The sequence below is a fragment of the Rousettus aegyptiacus genome, unplaced genomic scaffold (assembly GCF_014176215.1).
Source record: "Rousettus aegyptiacus isolate mRouAeg1 unplaced genomic scaffold, mRouAeg1.p scaffold_m13_p_13, whole genome shotgun sequence".
Lineage (NCBI taxonomy): Eukaryota > Metazoa > Chordata > Mammalia > Chiroptera > Pteropodidae > Rousettus > Rousettus aegyptiacus.
Window position 1 is genome coordinate 17,610,001 of NW_023416288.1, and position 25,654 is coordinate 17,635,654.

A 25,654-nucleotide genomic window follows, 5' to 3' on the forward strand; every position below is an offset into this window, starting at 1 on the left:
TTTATTTTAGTAACACGAAATTATGTTTTATGTTTTCTTTCCATAGACAGCAATGGATCAACTTCATATGCACTTCACCCAAGCCATTCATAATACTGTGTTTCAAGTTGTCCTTGGTTATGTGGAACTATGTGCAGGAAATACAGATACAAAATTCCAAAAGCTGCAGTATAAAGATCTCTGTACAGTATGTAGTAACTTATTACTGTTCACATGTCTCAATTTTTAAATTCACATTCTACTTTCCTTAGCACCTATTATTTGAAGATGCTACTAATATAGAAAAATGTTGCCAGTTTTTTTTTTTTTCTCTCCCTTATTATTCTTGTCCTCAAAAAGAAACTAGAAGCTTCAGTCATACAGATTGTAAAAGTTGATGGTACAGATTTGTGGAGCGCAGTTGCTTCTAAATGAATTCTCTACCCCCTCATAGCTTCTTTTACCCTTCTCAGGCTCTTAATTCTCTTCTATGATTGCATCTAAGATGCTTCTGAGCCATCATTTTTGCTGTTTTTTCATATACACTTAGATTCAGTCTTTTTGGGTGAATAAATGCTATTTCTGTCAATATCTGTTACCAGTTGTTCTGTTTCTTTCTTAAATATAGTTCTATAGATAATGTAACCCACAAGTAAGAAGTGAACTGAATTGGGCTCTGTTTTAGAATTTGTCCGACTGATGAATTGATGTAGATAGAGTGTGATGAAAAGAGAATGAACTGGGAGAATGAGGGTGTCATTTGCTTTTACAAGGAAGTCTGGTCTGTAGTGGAAATTTATGAATTCTATTTAATGCCTATTAACATGTAAGTGGACTTGTTTAAGAGGCAGTTGGATAAAAGAACCTAAGGTATTCAGAGTTGAGGTTATAGATTTGGTAGTCATCAGCATCTAATTGTATTTAAATCATGGTACTAGATGGGAAGATTGGGGTAAGGATGTGGATAAAGAAGACATGAGAGCCCTAGGCTTTGTGACATTCAGGGATTGGGTAGAGAGAAGACCAGTAGAAGAGTCTGAGAAAGAGCAGCTAGCTGGGTAGGAGGAAAAGTAGAAGATGGTGGTGTCACAGCAGCCCTACAGAAGGAACTGTTGCAAGAAGAGTCAACTGTAAAACTATCTCAGATGCTTCTGAGAGTCTAAATAAGGTGATATCACAGAATTGACCACTCAGTTTGACAATATGGAGGTCATTGTTGACCTTGATCTCTAATTCTAGCCCAAGATTGTTATTTCTCTCACTGGAGACTTCTCTAATGTCAGCTCAGAAAATAACAGTTCTGGGAAGTAGATATCTATTTTTTTACTGTACTTATGTCCAGGAATTCATGTGAAATTAAGCTCATCTTCATTCTTCAGTGAGTTTATTTGCCACAAGTTCAGATTATGTTCTTTGGGAACTGGAGAAATATCCTTACTTGAGCTACAATAGATATTTCAGAAGGATGTGATTATATGTGCTAGATAAGAATGAAGTTAATGACAGCGGATAGTTGATAATATAGCTAAAAAATATTTTTAAAATAATTTTATAAATCATGACTTTCACAGATTTTGATTATTAGTTTTAAGTGTGATATGCGTAATCATTTTTAAATATCTAGTTTTAAGTACAGCCATCATTTGACGAATTGCAGTTATTTTCTTATTCATATATTTTCATAGGTTGATAGTATGTATTTTTAAATGAAATATTCAATTTTATTTTCGATTCTCTCAGTATTGTCACTAATAGATGATTTAAATAATAAAACAATTTAATTCAAGTTAGTGATTTTTCTGTTAAAGCAGAAAATAACTTTTGATAACTAAACAAACATTTTAAACAAATTAGGCTTTTGTCCTTCAGTCTTCTTGACTTTGGTTAAATCTTCTGTGAGTGTAGTGTATTTTGTTATCAATAAACTTTTGTATTCTTTTAAAAATCAGATACATATTTATGCTTATGCTTCTTGAAAAAGATCATTGGTGCATTTATATAATATAAAACTAGAAGTCGTACTTAACAAATTATTACGAACAAAAAATTGGGCTTAAAGTGTTTATCATAGCATTTATCATGAATTTTCTTAACCTTTTTTCTTGAAACTTACTCTAAAATAACCTTTTGAAGTAGCTGTGTATATTTAAATTTTCGGATGATGAAGGGCTCATCTTTCTTGATTTCATCTTGAGTAAATGCTTGTTAAAATTACTGCCAGGAACATTTGCTACTTCTTCATAAAATTATCTACATATGTATAATATAGTAGGTGAGAGGGTGTGTGTGTGTGTGTGTGTGTGTGTGTGTGTGTGTGTGTGTGTAGTTAAATTAAAGTATACTAGAGCTTAGTCTTGGGGAACAACCCATTTCCCCCTTCTACCCCCACCCCCCCGCCCCCCGAGCAGCAGGTACATATATTGTTATTTGTTCAACACTGTTGTACAGTTCTGATTTACATTCAGGCTGTCAAAGTTTTAGTTTGAAGTGATGAGAATAGTAGCAAATGTTATGATGGCTTCATGGAGGAATTTCTTTTGAGGAAACGATTTAATAGAGTTAGATATGGCAGGTTCTTTATGTTGAAAGAAGAGACTCAGAAGAGCTGAATAATGAGGTGACGAATGTGATGCGTTTTAAGGTGGCTCATTTTCTTTGGCACTATCTTGATAAAAATTTAAGGAAGTCAGAGATTATCCCAGGAATCTCATAACTATTTCAGTCAGTGCTGCTACAGGCTGATAGGGATGTGGACATTTCTTTGAAACCTAATTAAGTTTTAAATTATTTTATAATATTGAGTTACATTTGACATGTTTAAATCAGGCGAGATTAGGAAGAGATTATTTCACATCAGATTTCGGTTAGTTGAAGGTGGTTACCTCAGGAGAGGAAAAATGGAGGGAACCCTTAGACGTTTAATACATAAGCTGATAAAAGGAAATTTATGTTTTCTTGGTGAGAACACATATCAAGGATCTGGAATGTTACAGCTCAGGCAAGGGAGATAATTCATGAAGGAGCTTTGTATTAGAATATAAAGTTCATAATATTTCAATATGTGGGCAGTCGAGAATCATTTTAGCCCTAATTGGAAGTAAGTGATGTATTGAGGCTGTACTAGTGCGAGAATGTATGCGGCTGTGAAATGTCATGGAAGAAGAGCCCTCAGGAAATGTGTATAGGGTATTGACTGGCAGATTTTGGAAGTGAGAAGAAAGATCCCAGACATTTGGGCAGTGGTTTTCTCTGTACAGTAGCAGTATTTTGAGGGAAGTCCTTAATTATAGATAGAATTTAAAAGTAACATTAAAAAGTGAAATAAATGAAATGGTACACCAATCGGAGTTGAGAGAAGGGTGGAGTTTCTGTAAACAGTGAACAATTATATTTCCTTTAAATGGAAAGAGATTGGAAATGAAGAGATAATCATTTTGCTTGGTCTTTTTAATAGTATTGTTTTAAACCACTCACAGATATCAGTGTGTTAATAAATGGGCTAGAATGAAATTGAACCAATTTTTTTTTTTTTTGTAATATTCCTTTACAAAGAAATCTGGGGCAAAATTAGTGTTCTGTTTTTGTTTACTCTGGCTAACAGAGAACTTCAGAGTACTCAAGCCCATCATCCTGCCTCATTATGAAATTTCTGCCATTTGTGTCATGTCACCATTGTTCTGAGTAAGAAGTTTAATTGGCTTTGAACTTTTGAAATCATTTTGCAATTGAATGTACTTTCTTTCTTTATTAAATTATGTTTTTCTAAATGATTTAATTAGAAGCACAGTTTTGTTTTTTTTTATAATTTATTTTTCAGTTTGGTTTTCCTGTTTTTCTTAAAGGTATTTGCTTACAATTTTTAGATCAGTACTTTACGTTCTTTTGAAAAAATGTGTATGTTATTTTGAAGCATAAATAAATGACTAATACTTAGCAAAAATTTCAAATGAGAATTAAACTGCATTCATTTTTGGAAAGGGCCAATGTAAAAAGGCATAGTTGTTTTTTATTCACTTTAAAAATTTAGTCTTATTTGTGATTACATTTACATTTTTATGTACCTTACATGTTTACACCAGTTCGTAGATTTAAAGATACTAAGTAGTGATCTTCTAGAGAAATCCTTTGTAGATTATATGAAAGTTTGTGAAGTATACATAAGTTAAAAACAATTTATTTTTTCAGAATTATTTTTGGCAGCCTGATAGATTTCCCTGGGGGACTTATTTCAAAATGTTATTTAGGATATTATTGATTAATTTTATGATAACATAGCTGGTTAAGCTGGCTGAAGTTTTCTCAGCCATTTTCCCATGGTTCCTTTCCAAATGACTTTAATGAGTTTTGAGTTCTGTTTTTGAAATGAACTTGCTAAAGTAGTAATACTTTGGGGGAACAATGTAGTCTTTCTTTTAGAAGAAACTTTCCGTATTTGTTTTCTTAGAGTCTAGCACATTGAAGGTATTTAATAATGTTTCTTGAGTAAATCGGGATTGTCCTCTTTGTCTCTTAACTCCTGTAGTGTTGACACATTTAAAATTCAATTAAGTAGAAGAGGAAGAAAACCAACATGGAGCACCTTCTCTGTGCCATGAACTTTTACAGTTGCTTTATGTGCATACGTCATTGAAAGACAAACCAAAGGCTCTTTTAGTATACTGTTCTTCCAGGCGTTTAAATTTTCATTCTTATAAATATCTTCTGATGCTGAATCGTAATTTAATGTCAATTTTTTTGAGGGTCAATAAATATCTTTAGTAAGATCTCTGTTGAAGATATAGTTTATTTTGATGTTTCTATAGAAACCTAAAGACAAATTCTTCTCGAGTCAAAAACATGTTTGTTTCTAAATTCTCAGGATACTTTCTGTTATGAAGAATTAATGTTTTCTCTTAGCAAAAAGTGTGAGAGTATAGATTCTCTGTACTGTAAATGATAAACTGCCAGGAAGTTCTGAGCTAAATTTAATGTTCATGTGTAGTAACCATCTTGTTTGGGGTTATGCATAGAATTGACTGCCTCTTTTTCCTTTTTCTCTTTTCTGACTTTTCAAATTAGTCTGTTATTTATATATTTTTACATCACTCAGTCTTATAGAGTTAGAATATAGATTATATAGTTGTTGAAATTAAGCAGTCATTAATGTTTACTCTTAAAATATCCATATTTTAAATTATACAGCTAAAACATATTAAATCTAGGAAAATACAGATAAAAAGGGGAAAATAGAAATTAACAGTTCTGCATGCAAAGCTATTTTTTAACGTATATGTAAGCAAATAGGCTTTAAAAGTAGGATTATGCTGTAAACACAGTTTTATAACATTATTCCCACCTGCTATATTATAAACAATTTTCCATTTCTGCAGATATGCTACCCACATAACTTTTAATGGCTTGACAATATTTCAGTGTAAGAGATCTTGTGGATTAATTAACCTATTTGTTATTTCTAGCTTTTGTCATTATGAACAACACTGTAGTAAGTATTCTTAAAGCTAAATCTTTACACAAATATTTTAATTATTTCTTTAGGATAAATGACAAGACCTGAAATTGCATTGCCAAAGGCTTTTCATTTTTAAGGCTTTTGGTTCATATTTCCAAAATCGCCCTCCAGAAATTGTGTTTTAATTCATACTCTTCATCAGCAGTGTCAGCTTTATCCATTTCTGTGTACATATGCATGCTGATTATTTTGCATTTAATAGCTTGATTTTCAGATACTAGAAGATAGCATATCAAGAATAATATATCATTCAGGCATAGTTGAAGTGTGAAGGAAATTAATCTGGAACTTTGCATTAATTGCTGAGGTTGATTTGGATGAATAGGTGAGTAGGCCTTTCCTACTGGAAGCTACAAATTTAAACACTTGGTCAGAGAGAAACCTTTTTAGTTAGAGGAATAGTTAGTATTTACTTGAGTGCTTTATCAGGTGAGTTTTAGAATACTCTAAGAATTCAGCTGTCACATTTATTCTTATCACATATATCTAGCACCCAGCCAGTTTTCTTCTATATGAATTATATATTAATTTGTAAATATTTAGGGTAATATTTCAACACAGTGTATGTGACTGGGTCCAGGGGTAAAGAAATATCCTAAACGATGGCATGATAGGAAGGCAGCGTAGGGTAGGTGAAAAGAACAGTAGGTTGCCTGGCTTGCTTTAACTGTGTTTCAGTATGATGACTTGGTTGTTTCTAATGTATCCTGGGACTAATAAGTGCCTATGGAGTGCATGCCTTGAGCTGTAGTTACCTGGGTAACCAACCTTCCCTCTCTTGGCTGGAAGAGAAGGGATTTTCTAGTCATTTGAAACTGGCTCATGTGTGGCAAGGCTTCTCTAATGCCCATCTAAGAACCCTTAAAACTATCAATGTAATTTAGACTGCTGGATGGCTTTGTGTGTGGGAGCGGGGTGGCACTCAGCAGCCAGCATAAACACAAAATAATTTAATGATAGAAAGCCATTCTTGAAACTTGCCAATAAACCCTATTCCTAACTTGATGGTGTTTTTACATTTAAGTATTGTCCCTTTTTTGGTGATAATCTCAGCACAGGGGTTTGTAACATTTTATCACTTGAAACTTTGAAAGATAAATTGTTTATTCTGATTATACATGCTTTGCTTGTTTTATAGTATTAAGCTGTATATTTGATTAAGGCCTTTTAATAGCAATTAGAAAAACCTGAGAATGGTACTAAAGGAGACACCCCACCCCACCCCCGTCTATTTTACAATTTATTAGAGGGTACTGGTTACTTAGTTTTAAGTTGGCATTATTTATAACAGACATAATACATATATCTTCATGTCTATATACATATTTAGTATTAATGATAAAATGCCTGAGAGATGAGAATGATTTTTTCACCATGAGGTTTTTGTTTTTAAATCACGAATGATTCCAATTTGGTTCAATAAAGTTTTGCTACAGCATTTGCATATGTTTATCTATGGACAGTCTTCGTTTTTAAAGCTCCAGATAGACGCTAGGTTATTTGCATTATCTCTTGGGGTCTAGATACGTGAAATGATATGCTGGAATCAGGACCAAGTAAGTCACAAAGTTGGGCCCCAGACCCAAACATGTGCCATCCAGTCCACATCTCTCTGGTTCTAGTGGTTAGAAAGTACTTAGGATATTCACATTTTGTACAGCTTGGCCCTTAGAGAAGTAATTGGAGGTCGGAGAGATCTTGTAATTGCTTCGTCCAGCCACTTATTTTGGTCCAGAGTTCAGTCTCCTTAGAGATGTTTTCCGCTCCCTGGACCTAGTGCTGTTTTGAACTGCAGCACATGCAGAAGCCTCCCAGATAAGCAGTAGTCCTCCCAGCAGCTTCTGGTGTTGTGAGCTCATGGTGTTAACAGCATTAATCTAAACATACTGATAACTTTTTTGCTGTTTTTTTTTGTAATCCATCTATTAGTATGTGTGTGTGGTTGGATGGAGTGAGGTGGATGTTGGCCTCAGGAGTTTTGGATCTCTGGGAGAATGTCAAAACTTGTTTCCTTTAGGTTTGTTAGGATGTGATTAGAATGCTAAGTCAAAGTGAAGCAAGAACAAAGTAATACTTTAAGGATTATCCTAAGAATTTTTATTTTGATGTTTTAGTGTAAAAATCATCTTCCTGAAATTTTTGTAGGTGTTTGATAGTAGAGATTTCTGGTGGGTATAAAAGTAAATTAATAATTTAAAATAATTTTTAAAAATAAAAGACTAAATCTAGCAGCCTCCTTTTTATATTTACCACTTAACTTTGCACTTAAGCAACTTTCAAAAGATGATTTTCATTATGTGCTTAAAATTTGGAAAGCCTGCTTATATTCATTTCTGGATTTATGCTGTTCTTTGAAATAGCCTCTAGATTCTTATCAAACTTATTGTTTATAATTAAGGCTGAGATGTTGCTGGTTACAATAAGCTACTTTCATCATTATTTTGATCATGTAGGTTGCTTGAGATGGTTAACAATAGAAATGGAAGGTGTAAAATGTTACTCTTAGCTGATAGTAATGAGGTGGGAAATCAGATCTGTGGATTATGTGAAAGTGTTGGTCAAAATTTGACCTAGGAGCTTATTTTGATGTTTGAATAGTGAAGCATGGTCAAAATGCTGGATTGAGCATTTGCATTACAATATCCAGATTTGTGAATCCAAATCTTTCTCCATAGGATATTTCTTACCTTTTATAATCACCAGTTACTAGGCATGTATGTTATCTTTATAGACATTATGGATTTAAAAAAATATTTTAGATTACTTAAAATATTTCTTTTCTGCATATTTTCTGAGATATTTCTAAAAATGCTATACTTTTTTTCCCCCCTCTTTTCCCCTCACCTCAAAACCTTTGCTGAATAGATCGTTGCTACTAGCTTTCAGTCAAAGAACGGCAGGGAAAAATAGCTCTAGAATACAGTGAACCGTTTGACAATTAAATTTCTATTTCCCATATATTCTTAACTTAAAAAAAAAATCAAGACATGTATTTTAGTTCTTTGGGGTATCTCACTGTGTGAATATTTTTTGAATTGGTTAATTCAAGACTTTCATTGCTATTATTGATATGTGATAAGAACATAGAATGGAATTTCAGAATTGTTTTCCTCTGCCTTGGTATTCCTGGTCTTATACTAAAAGAAGCATTTCTTAATTGGGACTTGAACTGTGTCACAATGTTAGGTATTTAGTAAACAGTGAATGGATTAAAGCAGTGATGAGGTTGGCAGGAATCTCTAACACTTTTATGAAAGGTAGTTTACTGTCTAAGGGCATGTGAGTGGTAAGTTGTGGAACTGACTGGGACCCAGGGCTGCCAGTTCCACGTCTGTAACTCTTTCTATTATGTTTTGCCTGCGTGAAGAAGAATTGATGTCTGGGTAGAAATTGCATGGGCTATTAATTCAGAAACTCAAGACTCTTCTTGGCCTACCTTTTATTTTTTGATTACTTATGTAATTGCTGATTCGTTGGTTTCTTTGAATCTCTCTTATAGTTATGGTTCACCCATGTCTGTATAATAAGATTCTCTGTTTGAAATTTAGAGGTGATATTTATAAACTGATGAGAGAATGTTGCAGATAATTAATAATAAAGCGCTGACAACGTGAGAGGTGCACCGTGAGAGTTGATGCCAGTGGCTGCATGGTATGGTGGAAAGTGGTCTGTGGAGTCCAGTTTTTAAATGAAATGACTCTTTTAACTTATTGCCAGCATAGTCTTCAAGTACAGAGCTTAACAAACCTGGGTTTAAATCTATTGAAAACAGTATTTTTTTTTTTTATCTACCCATCTTGCCTTTTTTTCCTTAAACTATTTATTGTATAGGTATTTCATGCAATGAATCTCTACTTTTTTTTTTTTTTTTTGGTTTAGAATATAAATGTAGGCAAGAACCATCTTGTTATCTGATACTCAGTATATCACAGTCTTATATTTGTACATGTGGGCATACTTGAAGATAATAAATATGGATTTTTGGGGGGAGAGACTTTTTGGCAGGTGCATTGGTTTTGCTACATCTGTGAGTTATTTTCACTTGAGTCCATTTAGTGAGAAAAAGCTCACTGAATTTCAACTTTTTTTGGAAAAAAATTTAACACATACATTTCTCTGTGTGTATCTCATCCAAACTCATTAAATTTCAGCAAATCGTCAAGAAGTAACATAGTAAAAAACTTGTTTTCCTGAAATAAATAGGCAAATGTAGCTAGACAGTGATTGGGTGGAGAATAGAGGGTGTTTTAAGTTTTAATTTTCTGGTTTGTTAAACTGTGACAAGTATAATAAAAATTAATTGGCGGGCTATAATGTGATTATTTGTATAGACATAATTTTTCTTTCGGAAAAAATAAGAGTAACATCGCCTTCCATCCACCTACCGTAAAGACTGTTGAGATATAATTAGATTTTAATTGCATAATATAAATATAAATTTATGCAAAGCTGAGTTTATTAATGTTAGAAAAGTTGACTTGTAGAAGAGTACCTTTATTCAGGTGATTGATCGCTGAGTTGCAGCCCAGAACTTTTTTGTGATTTTTGCTTTTTTTTGCTCTCTGCTTTTAAATTTTTCTTTACCTTGTGCGTCAGTATCTGTTTCATTGCTTGTGTGTGGTATAAGAGATATGTCAGGTGTAATGATGTGGTAAAAACAAACTGAGGAAAAAAGTCAAGACTGGTTTATTGTAGAGGCAGTAATTATAAAAGTAGATATGAAAAGTAAACATCAATATTACCCAAAATTATGGCATAAATATACAACAATATTTTATATTGATATCTGCAAGCCACGTGTAAATCTGGATAGCCATTCTAATTCTTCTGTAAATAGGTACCTATAGCCAATTTGGGGTACTCAGAGAAGTATCCCTCCTTTCTACATTCCTTCTATTTCATCCCCCACACCAACTCTTGTAGGTAACCAACTTCAGTGCTTATTTATTTTCCCCATTTATTTTCGCGATAATAAGCAGATCTATGCATTAAAAAATTTTTGTATTATTGCATATATAGAACTTAAAAAAATTTTCCTTTCATAGATATGTCATATGAAAGAGATCTTTAAAAATTTTTTTAAATTTAAAAAATGCATGGGTATGTTTATAATTTTTCATAGTTGCATAGTTCTCTTTTTTGTATGAACGATACAGTTTATTCGACTGGTATCCTATATTTGGACATGTAGATAGATTCCAGTATTTTGCTAGGTCCAATGGGAAATAGTCATGTAGTTTTGGTAGACATACCAAATTCTCCATGGGGTTGTACCATTTTGCATTCCTAACAGCAATATATGAGAGCGCCTATTTTTTTTTTTTCACAGTTTTGTCAATAGAGTATATATGGTGTCAAACATAAGCCAAGGTAGACACACTAATTAAAGTGATAAAGACAGATTTTAGTAATATACCATTACAATAGAGGGAAAAGAGTCCAGCAGAACTCAAGTTCCGTTGTACTGAAGTGACTGGACATTTTCAACAGTGGATGAGGAAATTGGGAAGGGAGTGAGTGGGGCTCAGTAGAATTAGGGAAATGAAAACTTATTTAAAAAAAAAAAAAGGCAGATGGTTAGTCCAGGTTTTCTAACTAGGGTTTGTTGAAGTTAGGCTCTCACTCCTCCCTTAGAGCTGGGAGACAGGGGGCCCTATCTTCAGGTGTTAGCTGGTTTGAATACTAAATTCTTTTGGCAGCCTTGAGTTTTCTCAAGCAGGCCATTTAAGGCGGGGCTAGTGTCATCTTAGGGATGCTGACTTGAGCTGTTAGAAACCAAATTTGTGGTTTGTTCACATCTTTATAGATCAAAATTGAGAAGGGGCTCAGAGGAGCCTGTCTGGAATTTGGTCAAGGACAGAATCTTTGTCAGTGGTCAGTTTTAAAATTTTTACCAATCTGATGGGTGGTTGAAAATTAGTATCCCATTATAGTTTTAAATTACATTTGTCCTATTGCAGTGAAGTTGAACATGTTTTCATATGTTTAAGGGCCATTTTTAAGTCTCTATTTGTGAGCTGTATTTTTTTTTTTTTTGCCAAATCCTTTTTTAATTTTTACATAGTAAAATTTATCAGATTTTAGTTTTATTATCTCCGAATTTTGAGTCATAATTAGAAAGCTTTTTCCTCTATGGGGATGAGAGAGGAATTGACTTATGTTTTTTTCTAGGGCTAGTATAGTTTTATTTGTTATTTAGATCTTTTAATCATTTGGAGTTCTTTCTTCTGTGCAGTGTGAGGAGTGGTCTAATTTTCTTTTTGTCTATCTGATTAGTTGTCCCAATACTATTTATGAAAAAGACTATCTTCAACTCAGTGATGTGAGGTGCTATCTTTATTATATATTATATTTTCATATGAGGCTTGATCTATTTCTGAACTTTTTTCTTAGTATCTCAATAATTCATAAGTTAGGCAGAACTGACATCTTGATGATCATGATCTTGAGATATCAAAACTAAGAAGAAGGGTTATCTTTCCATTTTTTAAGTCTACTTTATGTCTGTCAGTTTTCCTGATAAGAGTTTTGGATCATTTCTTGTTAAATTTTATTCCTAAAAAATTATATTTGCTGTTATTATAAATGGAAATTTCTCATTCAGTGTATCTTCTAAATGGTTATTATTTGAGTGTGTGAATACTATCGGTTTTTGCTTGTTAACTTTATAACCTGCTACCTTGCATAATTCTTTTATTGTTTGAGTTAGTTAGCTTTATCATTGATTCTCTAGGAATTTTCAAGTATATTATTAATAAGTCATTTATAGATAGAAATAGTTGTATTTCTTTTTTCCTATTCTTTTGCTTCTAATTATTTTTTTCAGTTTGATTGCTTTGGGTAGTATCTCCAGAACATTGTTAAATAGTAGTAGAAATGGTGGGCATCCTTGTCTTGTCCATGACCACAGTAGGTATGTCTTAGAGTTTTCTCATTTAAGGAAATACCCATCCATTTTTGTTTTCTCATAAGTTGTTATTAGGAATGGCTGTTTTCTTTAGCATCTCTCGGGACAATCATTTAATTTTTTTCCTTAGACCTGCTTTGGTGTATGTGTTGCTGAAGCGAAGTACTCCTTAGATCTATTAATATGGCAAATTAGGTTAATAGATTTTGTAAGATTGAACTATCTCACCAATCTTGGCATAAACCAAGATTGGGCACTCTAACTATAAAGGTTAACAATTCCTTTATTTTACCACATCCTAATTGAGTTTCAGAGATTTGGCATGCTTACACAAAAGTGTACTGAGTCGTATATACAAGTTAGTATTTTTATTACTTGCTAGATGAATGTTTTAGTAAATGAGTTTAGAGGAGGGAGAGGTCATTATAGAGATAAAATACTTTTTGAAAGGGTGAGGATCACTACCAGCTGTGGTATTCTGAGTATCAATCACACTATACATATATTGGCTATCTAGCTTATTTCTTCTAGCTATTTATCTTAGAGGGCGTATTCCAGAGTATTAACCTTCTGGTCCTTTGTCCATATGATCATTTGTGGTGGGTTGATTACAAACTGAAGAAATGCTAGGAAATCTCAAATGATGGAGCAAATGCTGCATTATAACAGATTGGAAGCCTGCAAAAATAGAATGGATACATCACTCTACCTGCAGGAAAAAAAGGCAAATGACAACTGATAGTTTTTACAAAGAAGAGAGGGGAGAAATTCCATGCATTTTCATTAGGAAGAAGATTTGAGACCACATTGTTTCATAGCCGTGCCATATAAAAAAATATTTTTAAATGTTATTGTCAGATATGGAATACCTGTATTTATGTTATTTAAAGAATTTAGAGACTGTCAAAGGTGTTTATTTAATTTACGTAAATGACATGTTTAAATTATAAGTCTGACCTCTTTTTCATAAGTTGTACTCCAGATCCAAGGATAAATATAAAACTATGTGTGCATGCTAAAAAGCATGTCTTTGAAAAAATACATTTGGGGAAGTTTACACTGCTGTTTATGGGAACACTTGCTACTTCAAAATTTTTTGTAGACATGTTGATTCTCTGACTATAATTTGATAAGTAGTATATGGGCTGATATCCCAATGAATACTAAAAGTCATATTGAAATAAAAATGACTTGAACAAAATTTTCTTGTCATTGAACTTTTTCTTTAGTGGAAGATTTTTCTTAATTATTTCTAATTCTTGAAATTATTTCTAATTTAATTATTTCTAATTTGATTAATAACATTTTATTTTGATTAATTTTCTTAAAGTAAATGTAATAATTTGAAAGTTGGCCCTTCTCTTTTTCTTTAGCACGTTACACCGGACAGCTACATTCCATGCCTTGCTGACCTGTGCAAAGCACTGTGGGAAGTTATGCTCAGCTACTATAGGACTATGGAATGGCATGAAAAGCATGACAATGAGGATACCACTTCTGCTTCTGGTAGGAAATTACTTCAATTTTTAAAAAAATTGAATTATAAATATGCCATATTTCTAGTGTAAGGAGAAAGAAAAGGAACAGACATTCTTTTAGAATTTCAGGGACTATAGTGACCATAGGTTAAACGTTCATCAAAGAAAATGATTCAGCTACTACGAAAGCTCCATTACTTTTGGGGATTAACTGCGTCAAAGGAATTCTTAATGACAAATATTACCAGTTTTCAAGAATATGTGCTGATAGCTTTAGGACTGGATTAAGAAAAGACTTTTTAAATATATATTAATATAAACCATATTATTATATTTTAATGTATATTAAGATAAGCTATATTAATATATATTATTAGTTGATAACTAGATAGACATTAGTCTCCTCAGATTTACTGTAATATTAATGCTAAATGTTCAGTATTAAATCTATTTTGCTAATTTTCAAGCCATACTAATAAAGCTAAATTCTAAACTGATTTTTCTTCCTGAAAATATAGCAAGACTTAAAATTTCATAAAAAATGATGTTTTAAAATATTTGTCTTTGAATGGAAAATGCAACTTTAAATGACCAGTATAGTCAGCTAAATAAAGAATAAATATTTGAGAAATTATATTAAGTAATATATTTAAATTACTTTCTGTAATTATATATTTTAGGATTACCTTGAACAGTAACTAAGATTAAGTATTTAAAATACTTTAAAGAGTAATAAATGATTTTATTAACATTTTAATGTGGGCAAAATAAATTATACTGCACAAGATTTTTTGTATTACATACAATTAAATGTAGCTAGTCAAAGTGCTTGATTTCTGTGGTTGAGTGGAGGAACACCCAGATCTTATTGTTTGATTAAATAGGATTTGAGTATGGAAGACATGTGTTTAATATTTCTCTCTATTCATAAAAAGCTCATAAATATACATAGCAAAAAATGAGAGGAAAATTCTGTGGAAGGATTTTCATCCTTTCAGAAATATTATTGGCAGAGGGGAATAAAAGAAGGGAGAGAAAGGAGAAAGCGGGGAAGAGGATTGGGCACAGAAGCAGGGTTCTGGGCCAGACTGTTTTGAGTATATTCTCATCCCTGAACTACCTCTGGGAGCAATGGGCTTTGTAATCAGAGATTATCTATCTTCAAATTTGACTGCCACTTACCAGAGGTGAGAACAGGAAGTTACTTTTATCTTCTCCAGGCCTAAGTTTGCTCCTTAACATGGTAGATTTATAAAAGCAAAGCTAACAAAAGCCCCATAGGATGGTAACACACCTACTTGTAGGGTTGCTGTAAAGTTTAGAGAAAATGTAAAGTGCTTACACTGGTTATTGTGTTGTTATTAATATCATCAATAAAAATGAGTTGAGATAATTATAATAATAATGAAATGTTCATAGGCATTTAAAAAAAATCTCAGGTTACTCAGAGAATTCCTGGGCTCACTGGGAATCCAGATTTTCACAAAGGTTCCCTATTATGGCAACCGTTATTTTTTTCCAGATGTGGAAACTGTTAAGACATTTTAATATTTTTTTTCCCCTTTTCTAGTACATTATTTAAGGAGAAACCAACGAAAAAGCTTAACACATACTTTAGATATAAGATCAGAGTTTAGGGGACAATATATATTCATCATGGTAAAGTTTGCTTTTTGCTTCAGGCTGATAGTTTACAGTTATTATGCATATGTAGGTAAGTATGATTATATGGTTATATGTCTATATTTTCATTGGTTTCATTGGGGTGTAGAGTCAAACTTAAAACTCTATTTGAGCCTTATGTACTTAGTCCTCTTTGCTAAAATTCCTTGATCCTAATATTTATATTTAAGAGTATTTAGGACTCTGATTAGTCTAGTGGCAAGCCAACAATATGTAGGACTCCAAAAAAGTCATTCGTTCACCTGCAGTTATTCCTTTTTTATTCACGTTAATGAATAAAATTGTAGGAATCAGTAATTTGAAAAATTATTCTTCACAGAACTTCCTAAAGCTGAAAGGGTCTCGAGTTCTTTTGCTGTAGCTCTAAAGTGATACTACTGATATCCTGATACTTTACCATTCTAAAATAAAACTCCAAAGCTGTAGTTCAGATCCGCTGCCCTGAGCTTCTGGGTCCCTAATAGCCAGACCATACAGAAAATAAGGCGGAAGCTATAGGAGTGGTTGTAGGTACCTTAGGCATGTGTCTGGGACCTGGTCTACTCAAGGGACTTTGGTGGTTACCGGTGGCCACTGTGCTAGCCTAACTGTGTGGACACCCTGTTCCACACAGTTTATTTATGTAAAGACATATTCTTTTTAATATAAATGTACATGTGTATTTTCAGTTGCTTTTAGGGGGAGATTTATTTTGAGGCAAATCATTGATCTTAACTGTTGACCTAGACATTGTTAGATTATCTGCAATCTGTACTGTTGTTAACATGCATATTAATTGATAATTGTGTTAATTCGCCCTGTAATGCCCTGACAGTGGGCAGTGTATGGATCACTGAGAACCCGGTCTTTGGGATCACACTACCCAAATTACATTCTTGTCCACCTCCAGTTGTATATTGAGCTGAGTGGTCTTAGGTATAAAGTAAACATTTCAGGATCTAAGTTTATCTTAACAAATAGGTATAATCCTAATACCTCTTTTTGACATCGTTTTGGTTATATACATACTGAACATATTTTCTATATTTTACATAGGCTTACAATATATGGGAGTCCAAAGAGTTTTTTTTTAGAAAACAAAAACATTGTGAAACAAATTTAAAACTGTCATCTTTTTATTTTCAGAAGGGAGTAATATGATGGGTACTGAAGAAACAAATTTTGATCGTGGCTATATAAAAAAGAAATTAGAACATGGACTTACACGAATATGGCAGGTTTGGTTTTTTTTAATTATTATTTGTTTTTAACAAAAGCAATAGAAGCCTTCACGTTAAACTTATTTTAGAAAGTCAGTATTTAAATTTTCTGTATTTATTTGTATTTCTTGCATATTTAATCATATGTTAGTTTTTCTTTGGAGTAAGTCTATCATTGAATTTAATTTTTATAATTTAGTTGACAATTAAATTTGATTATAAGTGGCAGTAGGAAAAAGTCTCTTAACTTGAAAATCTCCATTGGAAATACTTATATTTTCCTTGATTACATTTTTGATTTTAGTGTCCTAGCAAATTTATGCTTTTCTAAAGAAACTGTTTTCCTATTGAGATACTCCTTATTTTTTTTAAATTTAAGTTTTAGATTAATTTAAGGGTAAATTAAAAGGATAACTAAATATGTGACATACTTGGGTTGGAATCTAATATAGAATGAAGAATTCTAAGTCCGTGATTTTGCGTTTGGAGGGAATCTTACATGTTTATTGGCTGAATGTATCTTCTTAAGCTTCTTAGACAGTTTAGTAGCTCAATTTTCATTTTATTAAATCTATCAATTGTTAAAATTTGTTACTTCCTATGTAAAAGTATAATTTCTTTGAAGATAACTTTTTTCTTTTTGGATTTCTTCCAAGCTTAGAAAACTATAGATGTTTTGACATGTTATGGTCTTATAAAATGTATTTTTGATTTTTCTAATGAGGCCGACTTTTAGTTTGGCCATCTTTTTAGGATTTCTTTTGAAAAAGTTGTTTACATGAATATATACTGAAACAAATTTTCTCAAGAATTACATAGCAGCTATAATTTAGTGCTGTTCTAAATTTGATAACTTTATATTGGATATACTATTTGAATTTTTACTTTAATATTTAAAATATATTCATGTGAGTTATAAAAGCTTCAATTTCTGTATTTTCCTGTTTGACAATATTAAACTAATTTTTAATTTACCATTTTTTGGGAGTTTGGTCTGACTTTTTCTGAATAGTATGTATAATGGAAAGGGAAATCTCATACTCATTGAATATTTATCCAAGGTCAGATAAAGAGTTGTTTCTAATTTAGCCTCCTAATAGAGTCTAATTGTACTTAGTTAAAATTGTAGAATTCATAGATTTTTTTGGTAATTCAGTGTACTTTAAAATATTGATCTGGCATTTTATATAGTTTCCATTCAGTCTGGCAATCTGATATCATTATTGATATAGAAAAACCAAATATACAGTTTTGTAAAGCTATTCTCATTTAACCATTTGGCCAGTTTACCAGAAATCATCATGCTTTCGATTATAGATTACTGTGCTATAGGTTTCAAGCTTTAGAATATCTTCATCTCTATCACTTCTACTGTTTTACCCCCAACCCCAATTCTCAACCATTTCTAGAACAGGAGTTTGCATACTTTAGAAACTCATTGAGTATTTGTTAAATTGCAATTAAAAGGCAATTGAAAAAAAGCAAAAGTTCTGAACAACACATGTTTTTTGATAACACATTTAGCAGTCAAGACCTAACCTGAATTGAATTCATTTGGCAGCAGAACCTGACCAGTATTGTTATTAGGCTTTTTATAGTATTTATTTATCCCATTAGAGTTGAACATTCATATGTTGCAAGGATAGTAATGTGTTTTATTTTGAGATACTACTTCTGATCCCACTGGGGGTGTTATATAATATGTGCTATACATACCATAATACATTTCTAACATCTGAATTTCTAAAGTGCAAAGAACAAGTGAGCATGTGACAATTTGTGGACAATTTCTCATGCATTAGAATAAGAGAAAAGGCTGCATCAGTGATACTGTGTGGCAGACACTGGATTTGAGAACATAGTGGTGAACCCACCCATGGTCCTTGACCTCATGGAACTTACACATCTAACCATATCAAAGTTTTGGTCTTCAAGATTTTCTTTTTCATCTTTAAATATTTGATATGTGAGAAATTACATTTCAAATGCTTATTATTTATTTTTACTTTAGAGAGTCAGGGTTGCAATATTTCTACTTTTTGTGAATTTGAGATTTTCTTTACATCCTGGTATGCCACCCACTTTTAAAATTCTTCTTTGAGCATTTGAAAAATAACCCTGATTTCATCTTATTTTTAGAAATTAGGTTCTATATGTCAAAGAAATCTCATTATTAATTGTATTATTCTAATCTATATCTTTATGTGTTTTTTTGTTTTCTTGGTCTGTGCAGTTCTGGGGGAGCAGTTTTAATCTTTCAGAACGATTGTAGTTTTATTAGGTTTTTCTTTCATTTCTATTTTTTTTTGCTTTTTTATACTTGGATGATTGATGCTGCAGTGCGAATAACTTAACTACTTTACTTACCTTCTTTGTACATAATTCCCTTCATTAATTAAAAAAGCTCTTTGGTCCTGCAGCATTTTGCTATGAATTCTAGTTTTTATATTATTACCATTGCTGTGTTTATTTCGTTCATATTTTCCTGGTAAATCTTTGACCATCCCTTTATGTAAAAAAATTTTTTTCAAGAGAGACTTTATCTTTTAATGGAATGTTTATATTTTTATTAGTGTTTTAATTCATACTCATGATTATTAGAGAAATTGAACATTTAAAACTGTACTGGTTATTGATTTGTGAATTATTTGCTCATAAGTTCTAAATAATGTATGTGATAATGAGCAATCCTTTGTATATATTTGTCTATTTTCACTTATATTTTCAATATGCAGGTTGTTAATATTATGAGGTCAAATGAGTGACCTTTGTTCTTTGTGACATGTTACATTTGTTCTTAAAATGTTCTTTTCTATGTAAAGCTCAGGTAGATATTCATCAGATAATTATAAATATCTAAGCTTTGTATTAACTGCTATATCCCTAAGTAGCTAGACTACTGCCTAGAAAACTTAATAGGCATTAACATAATATTTTGCTTTATTAAATTAATTTTAAATATTTTGAAAACACATAAAAACATATTTAATCTTTTGATATATGATGTAAAGAGAGGACTCTCTCCCACCCGCCCCAGACCTACTCAGTTTTTCCTTTACTACTTGCTGGTTAATCTTTTTCTTCCCTCTTTATGTGTGATGCTTCTTTGTAGCAAGGTACAATGAAGAGGCGACTTTGAAGGCAGGTAGACCTGGATTCAAGTCTTAGCTTTCCTATTCACTTAAGTTTTTTTTCCCTATAGGGGGATAATATATGATTGCTCAACAGGGCTGTTATAGGATTAACAATTTTATGTAAAGTTCTTATCAAAATGCTTGAAACAGAGTTAACAACCAGAAACTGTGATTTTTACTGCTCTAGTATATATATTAACTATTTCTGAGTTATTTGTCCTGTTACACTGATTTTTCTATATTTTACTAGCATTCTTTTTTTTTTTTAAGTTTTTAATATATTTAATAAAGGTAGTATAAGTCCTCCAATGTTACATTTAACTTTTACTCCATATTTTCAAAGGCTTATTTTTTAAAAAGCAGTTATTGTCTGTTTATTATTTCTGATGAATTTTAGAATAGTTATTTGGAAGAAAGGTTTTGGTTGTGATTTTGGTTAGAATTTTATTGAACTGCTACATTAATTTAGAAAAATTGACATCTTTACACTATTTAGTTATCCTGTTCCTTGACTCAAGTTATTGAAATGCTTTGTATCCCATTAGAGTTGTTAGTTTCTTTATAGGTCTGATATTTCTTATGAAAGTTATTTCTAAATATATTTTAATATTTATTTTAAATGGAATCTCTATTTTAATGTGCTTGAAAGGTATACATAAAAACTATCAATATTATTATCTTGTATATAATCACATAGTTATCTAATTAATTCTGTTTTTGAGTTGATTATTTTGGGATTGCTAGGCTACTAACCCCTGCATAAATAATGATGATTTTTTATCTTCATATCCCTGTATGAGAATATAATTCCTACTGCTCATGTGCGGACATATGTGTTAATAGTGATGATCATAACCATTACTATGCTATATCTGATGTATGATATCACTCTAAGGATGTTGGCCGTTGGCCTGAGTATATTGTTTACCAAGTTAAGAATGTGTTCCTATCTTATTTTAATGTGACTATAGAATAAATGGTTCTAAGAACTTTCTGACAATATTTTGGGTTTACTTGAAATTTTTGTTTGTTTGTTTTACAGGATGTTCAGCTAAAAGTAAAAACCTACTTGCTTGGAACCGATTTGTCTATATTCAAATACGATGATTTCATCTTTGTTTTGGATATAATCAGCAGGTAGTGTTTGAGATCTTGTCTTATTCTTTAATTTGATTCATTCAACCATGATAATCAAAGAAATCATGAATCAGTAAGTTATCTGTTATAACTTCTTCATGGATATAAAGATAATTGAACATTTATAATTTAATTTCTGCTGAGTTTGTGTGTGTTTGCCCTTTGGATGTTTATAGACCATGATGGATTTGTGATTTTTAGAACTTTTTTCAAACATCCAAATTTTATAATTTGTTATCTTTGAAAAAGAGGTTCTGGGCTTCTTTTTTACTGTAATAAGGATATTGCGGAACTTTATGTACATCTTTTTATCCAACTAGGTTGATGCAAGTTGGAGAAGAATTTTGTGGTAGCAAGTCTGAAGTTTTGCAAGAGTCTATTAGAAAACAAAGTGTCAATTATTTTAAAAACTACCATAGGTAAGAACTCTTATTTAGATGTTGAGAATACTTTTGTCTAATGCTTAACCTTACAGCATTAATTGGTTTAAAACAATTACTTTTGAATTCGAAAAAGTATGTTCTTTTTAGCTCTTTTTAGGATCGTTCAGGATTTTTCACCAAAAATCTTATAAAATATTCTCATTATTTATGCATTGTCAATTTAATATATTCTTTGTCTTAAGGGCCTCAATATATTGTACTAAATATTGTACTGATTTCTTTATGTGTGAAAGATGACTGTTATATTAGAATTCACCCAAAAGGTCTGGCTGCAATTCTGTGCCTACACATATGGTGTGAGGTAGGAAGGAAGTTAAATCAGTAAAGGCAACACTCAGTGGTGGTGGGGGGGAGGCGGGTAACTTGAAAGCATCTGCCTTGTAGGAGTAAGAAGGCTTCTAGAGAAGAGGGCATTATTCAGAATCCAGCTCCAAAGCCAAGATTATGTACTATATTGCTTTGCAAAATAATTACTACCAACTTTAAACAAGGAGGCTAGGAATGGTTTGGGGAATGAAGGAAGGTGGGAAATAATGTTCATATAGCAATGTGATTGAATGCTTAAAGCAGCATTAAATTGAGAGTGCTAACATTTATTAGACCTTGATAAAAGCTGGACCCCGTGCTATGTCCCTTACATACATTTTATTATTTGAATTGAGTTCTATCTTGCTTTTTATTCTGCATTTTTCTTTTTAAAATTCAGTTTTGATTTCATTGTTGTTATCTGACACCAGGGAGACTCAGGATTTGAAATTCTGCTATCTGTCCTTATATAGAATCAATACCTAATCACAGTATTATGTGACGTCAGAAGAGATTACTGGACTTCAGACTATGAATTACTAAATATCTTTAAGTACAAGTTTTCTTTGTTAATTATGAACTGTTAATATTTGTTTTAAAAGATTTAAATTGATCCTGTTACAAAGCATAGTTTCATAGATGAATGAAAAGAATGTCTTAAAAATTTTTAATTGGTTAAACTTCAGGACAACTGTGGTAAGGGAAAAATATGAAACTGTTTTTATTTATAAATTACTTTTTTGTTAAAAGTTAAGCTCTGCTAAAACAGAAGACTTGGACTGTACACATTGCTGTACAAAAGGAAATGGGGCCTTTTAATTACATATGGGACAAGATAAGGAACAGTGAAGGAGTCAGAAGCCTCACTTTGTCAGCATGTAGGCATGCTGGATGTCTATTTCCCAAAGATTGTTTTATATCCAGCAAGACAGCTGGGAGGCCTTTTGATGCTCCTTGTGACTGCAAGATATATACAATGCAAAAACTAATTTATTTAATGGTCTCCATTCTGCATTTTACTTTGTTTATTGTCAAAAGGTGTCTGTATCTGTGGCAACTAGGTATGGGCATGTCTAGACTCTAATCATGGTGGAGATTCCTCATGAAAGTTCACCTTGATGAAATTAGAGAATATAGAAATGAGTTATTAAATGTTTTCCAAAGCTCAACATTTTAATGGACTTCTCTTAGAAGCATCCATGGAACTTGTTTCCCATTGGAGAGGCCATCCATGTTAGAAGGAGAGCTGGACTGGGAGATCGTAGATTTGGGTTCTTATCCCGTTTTTGCTGCTTGCCAGCTCAGCTCACTGACATTGGACAAATCATTTGACCCCTTTGGGCTATGGTTCCATCAACTGTAATATGAGTTGGCTAGACTAAAAGATCTCCATAAATGTTGCCTGTAAATCTTGCCCCTTTTTCTTGCTTCATTGTGTATTGTAAAAATTGAAATAGGTTACAAAGTAAATGTTTCATTTTTTTTTTTAGTATTCTTCTCTTTCCCCAATGTTTCTTCAACCATCAGTGTGTTTTGAAGTACATCTGTTTCTTTATAAAGCAAGATAAACTTGACAGGTAGTTTAGAAATGATGCCAATGTGCATATATTGAATTGATGAAAGTTATTACATTAGCCAAATTCACTACATTGCCTAAACTCCAATTTAATATCTCCATCAAATGTAAATACTGAAAAACAGTATGAAATATGGTGAAATATAGGTCAGGTGTTTTAATTGTGTTAATAAAGTGTTTAAATATACTTACAGTTTGTTTCATGATCTTTCACTACCAAATAGTGTTCTTGAGAATAAAAGAATTCTTAAACCAAATTATTCTGACTTGGAGTATGTGTAGGGTATTGGCTTGAAGATGCAGGCATAATAAAAAGGTGAAAATAGAAGCATTTTACTTTTTGGTGGAACATCTGTTTATAAAGTGGACTCATGTAGTTCGTGGTTACATTAAAGTTTGCATGCCACCATCTTCTTCTTGGGCAAAATTTTGTGAGCATATGAGGGAACACATTTGAGCATATCAGTTTCCATAATCTGAATTCTTATCGTTCAAAAATATAAGCTTTATTCCCCCAAATTCCTTTATGTTCAGGTTAAATTTTATGTACACCCAAAGCTGTCGTTCTTCTGCCAACTTCCCCAAAACACAGATAATCTAGTTTAAACAGTAATGACATAGAAATCGTGTAGCAATGTATAATTGGCAAAATATTCTATTTAACAAGTACATTTTATTTTGGAATTACTTTGATAATCAAAGCTTATAAAATGTTCTCAAAGATCCTAAAGGCTCATCGACTGATATTAGAGGAGGGGAGAGGTCACCTATCCTTTTAGGGAGAAAAACTTCTCTTGCCTAAGTAAAAAAGGTTTATTCTTTAAGTATCTTTAAAATGTGTGTTTCTAGGATCGAATTTATTATCCATATACTTATCTTTGTTTTCTGTCTGGTTTAAGTGGTTTCATCATCTCTTCTCTTTTGAATGTTGGGCCTTAAATCTTCTATAACTGACCTACTTATTTCCCCCTGTATATTCTCTTGCCCTTTTAGTGTTTTTGTCATATATTTTCTGTATTATTTTCTATACTTTTATGTGTAGTTAACTAAGTTCTTTAGTCTCTGAATTGGTATCTTTTATCAATGTAATAATTTTATTTTATTGTGTAATAGACTACTATGAATTTTGCAGCTTAAGACGTTACCCATTTATTGTCTCACAGGTTAAATGTGTGAATCAGCTAGCTTGTTTAGGTTTTCAGCTTATGTTATCACAAGGCTGAAATCAAGGCGTCAGCTGAACTGAGCTCTTCTCAGAAGACTTTGAGGAATAACCTACATCTAAGCACATTGAGGATGTTGACAGAATTCAGTTTTTTGTGGTTTTAGGACTGAGGTCCCTATTTTCTCACTGGCTGTCAGCTTCTAGAAGCTGTTGTCTGGTCCTTGCACCTGACCCTGTCCATTTTAAAAGCCAGAAGTGGCATGTCGAATTTTTCTTATGCTTTGATTCTCTCTGATTTCCTCTTCTGCCATCAGGAGAAGGAAAAAACTCTACTTTAAAAGGGCTCATTCAGTTAGATTAGATCCACTTGGGTAATCCTTATTTTGATTAACTCAGAACCAGCTGATTATTAATCATAATTACATCTGCAGAATCCCTTTTTGCTACATATTTGCCACATATGGTAACATAGTCATAGGTGTAGTCCTCATCATAGTCAGTTCTCGGGATTAGGGTGGACATATTGGAGTGGGTAATTTTATAATTCTGCTTACTTCAGTCATTTTTTAAATAATAGCTTTATTGAGATATGTCACATGTCAAGAATAGTAAAAATTCATCTCTTTAAATTATATAAGTTCACCACCATGACCAACATCCAATTTCTGAATATTTTATCATTCCAAAAGAAACCCTGTACCTTAATAGTCATTCTTTCCCTCTTGCAACCCCTGACAATCGCCAGTCTGGTTTTCGTCTTTATGTATTTGCTTATTCTGGACATTTAACAAAAATGGAAAGATACACTATGTGGCCTTTTCCATTTTTGCTTTCACTTAGTATAATATTTTCATGGTTCATCCATGTTGTAGCATGTAACAGAACTTCATTCCTTATTATAGCTGAATAATACTCCATTATATAGATAGGTATATCAGATTTTTTTTTTTTCATTCCACAGTTAATGCACATTTAGATTTTTTTCACTTTTGGGGTATTATGAATAATGCTGCTGCAAACATTCTTGTAAAAGTTTTTGCATAGATGTATGTTTTCAGTTCTTTCAGTGTGTACCTAGGAGTGTATGGTAGACTGAAAAGTGATTTTCCTCTCCACCTTCCTCCCCACAAAAAAATCA

General features: G+C 32.1%; 1 protein-coding gene across 1 annotated transcript in view; it reads left to right on the forward strand.

The window, feature by feature from the left end:
• Positions 1 to 25,654, forward strand: part of VPS50 (VPS50 subunit of EARP/GARPII complex) — a 110,500-nt gene that overhangs the window by 41,679 nt on the left and 43,167 nt on the right. Inside the window, exons 12-16 of the mRNA XM_016161303.2 lie at positions 47 to 187; positions 13,769 to 13,901; positions 16,682 to 16,773; positions 20,932 to 21,026; positions 21,347 to 21,445. Coding sequence (XP_016016789.1) covers positions 47 to 187; positions 13,769 to 13,901; positions 16,682 to 16,773; positions 20,932 to 21,026; positions 21,347 to 21,445 — 560 coding nt within the window. The remainder of the gene's footprint in view (positions 1 to 46; positions 188 to 13,768; positions 13,902 to 16,681; positions 16,774 to 20,931; positions 21,027 to 21,346; positions 21,446 to 25,654) is intronic.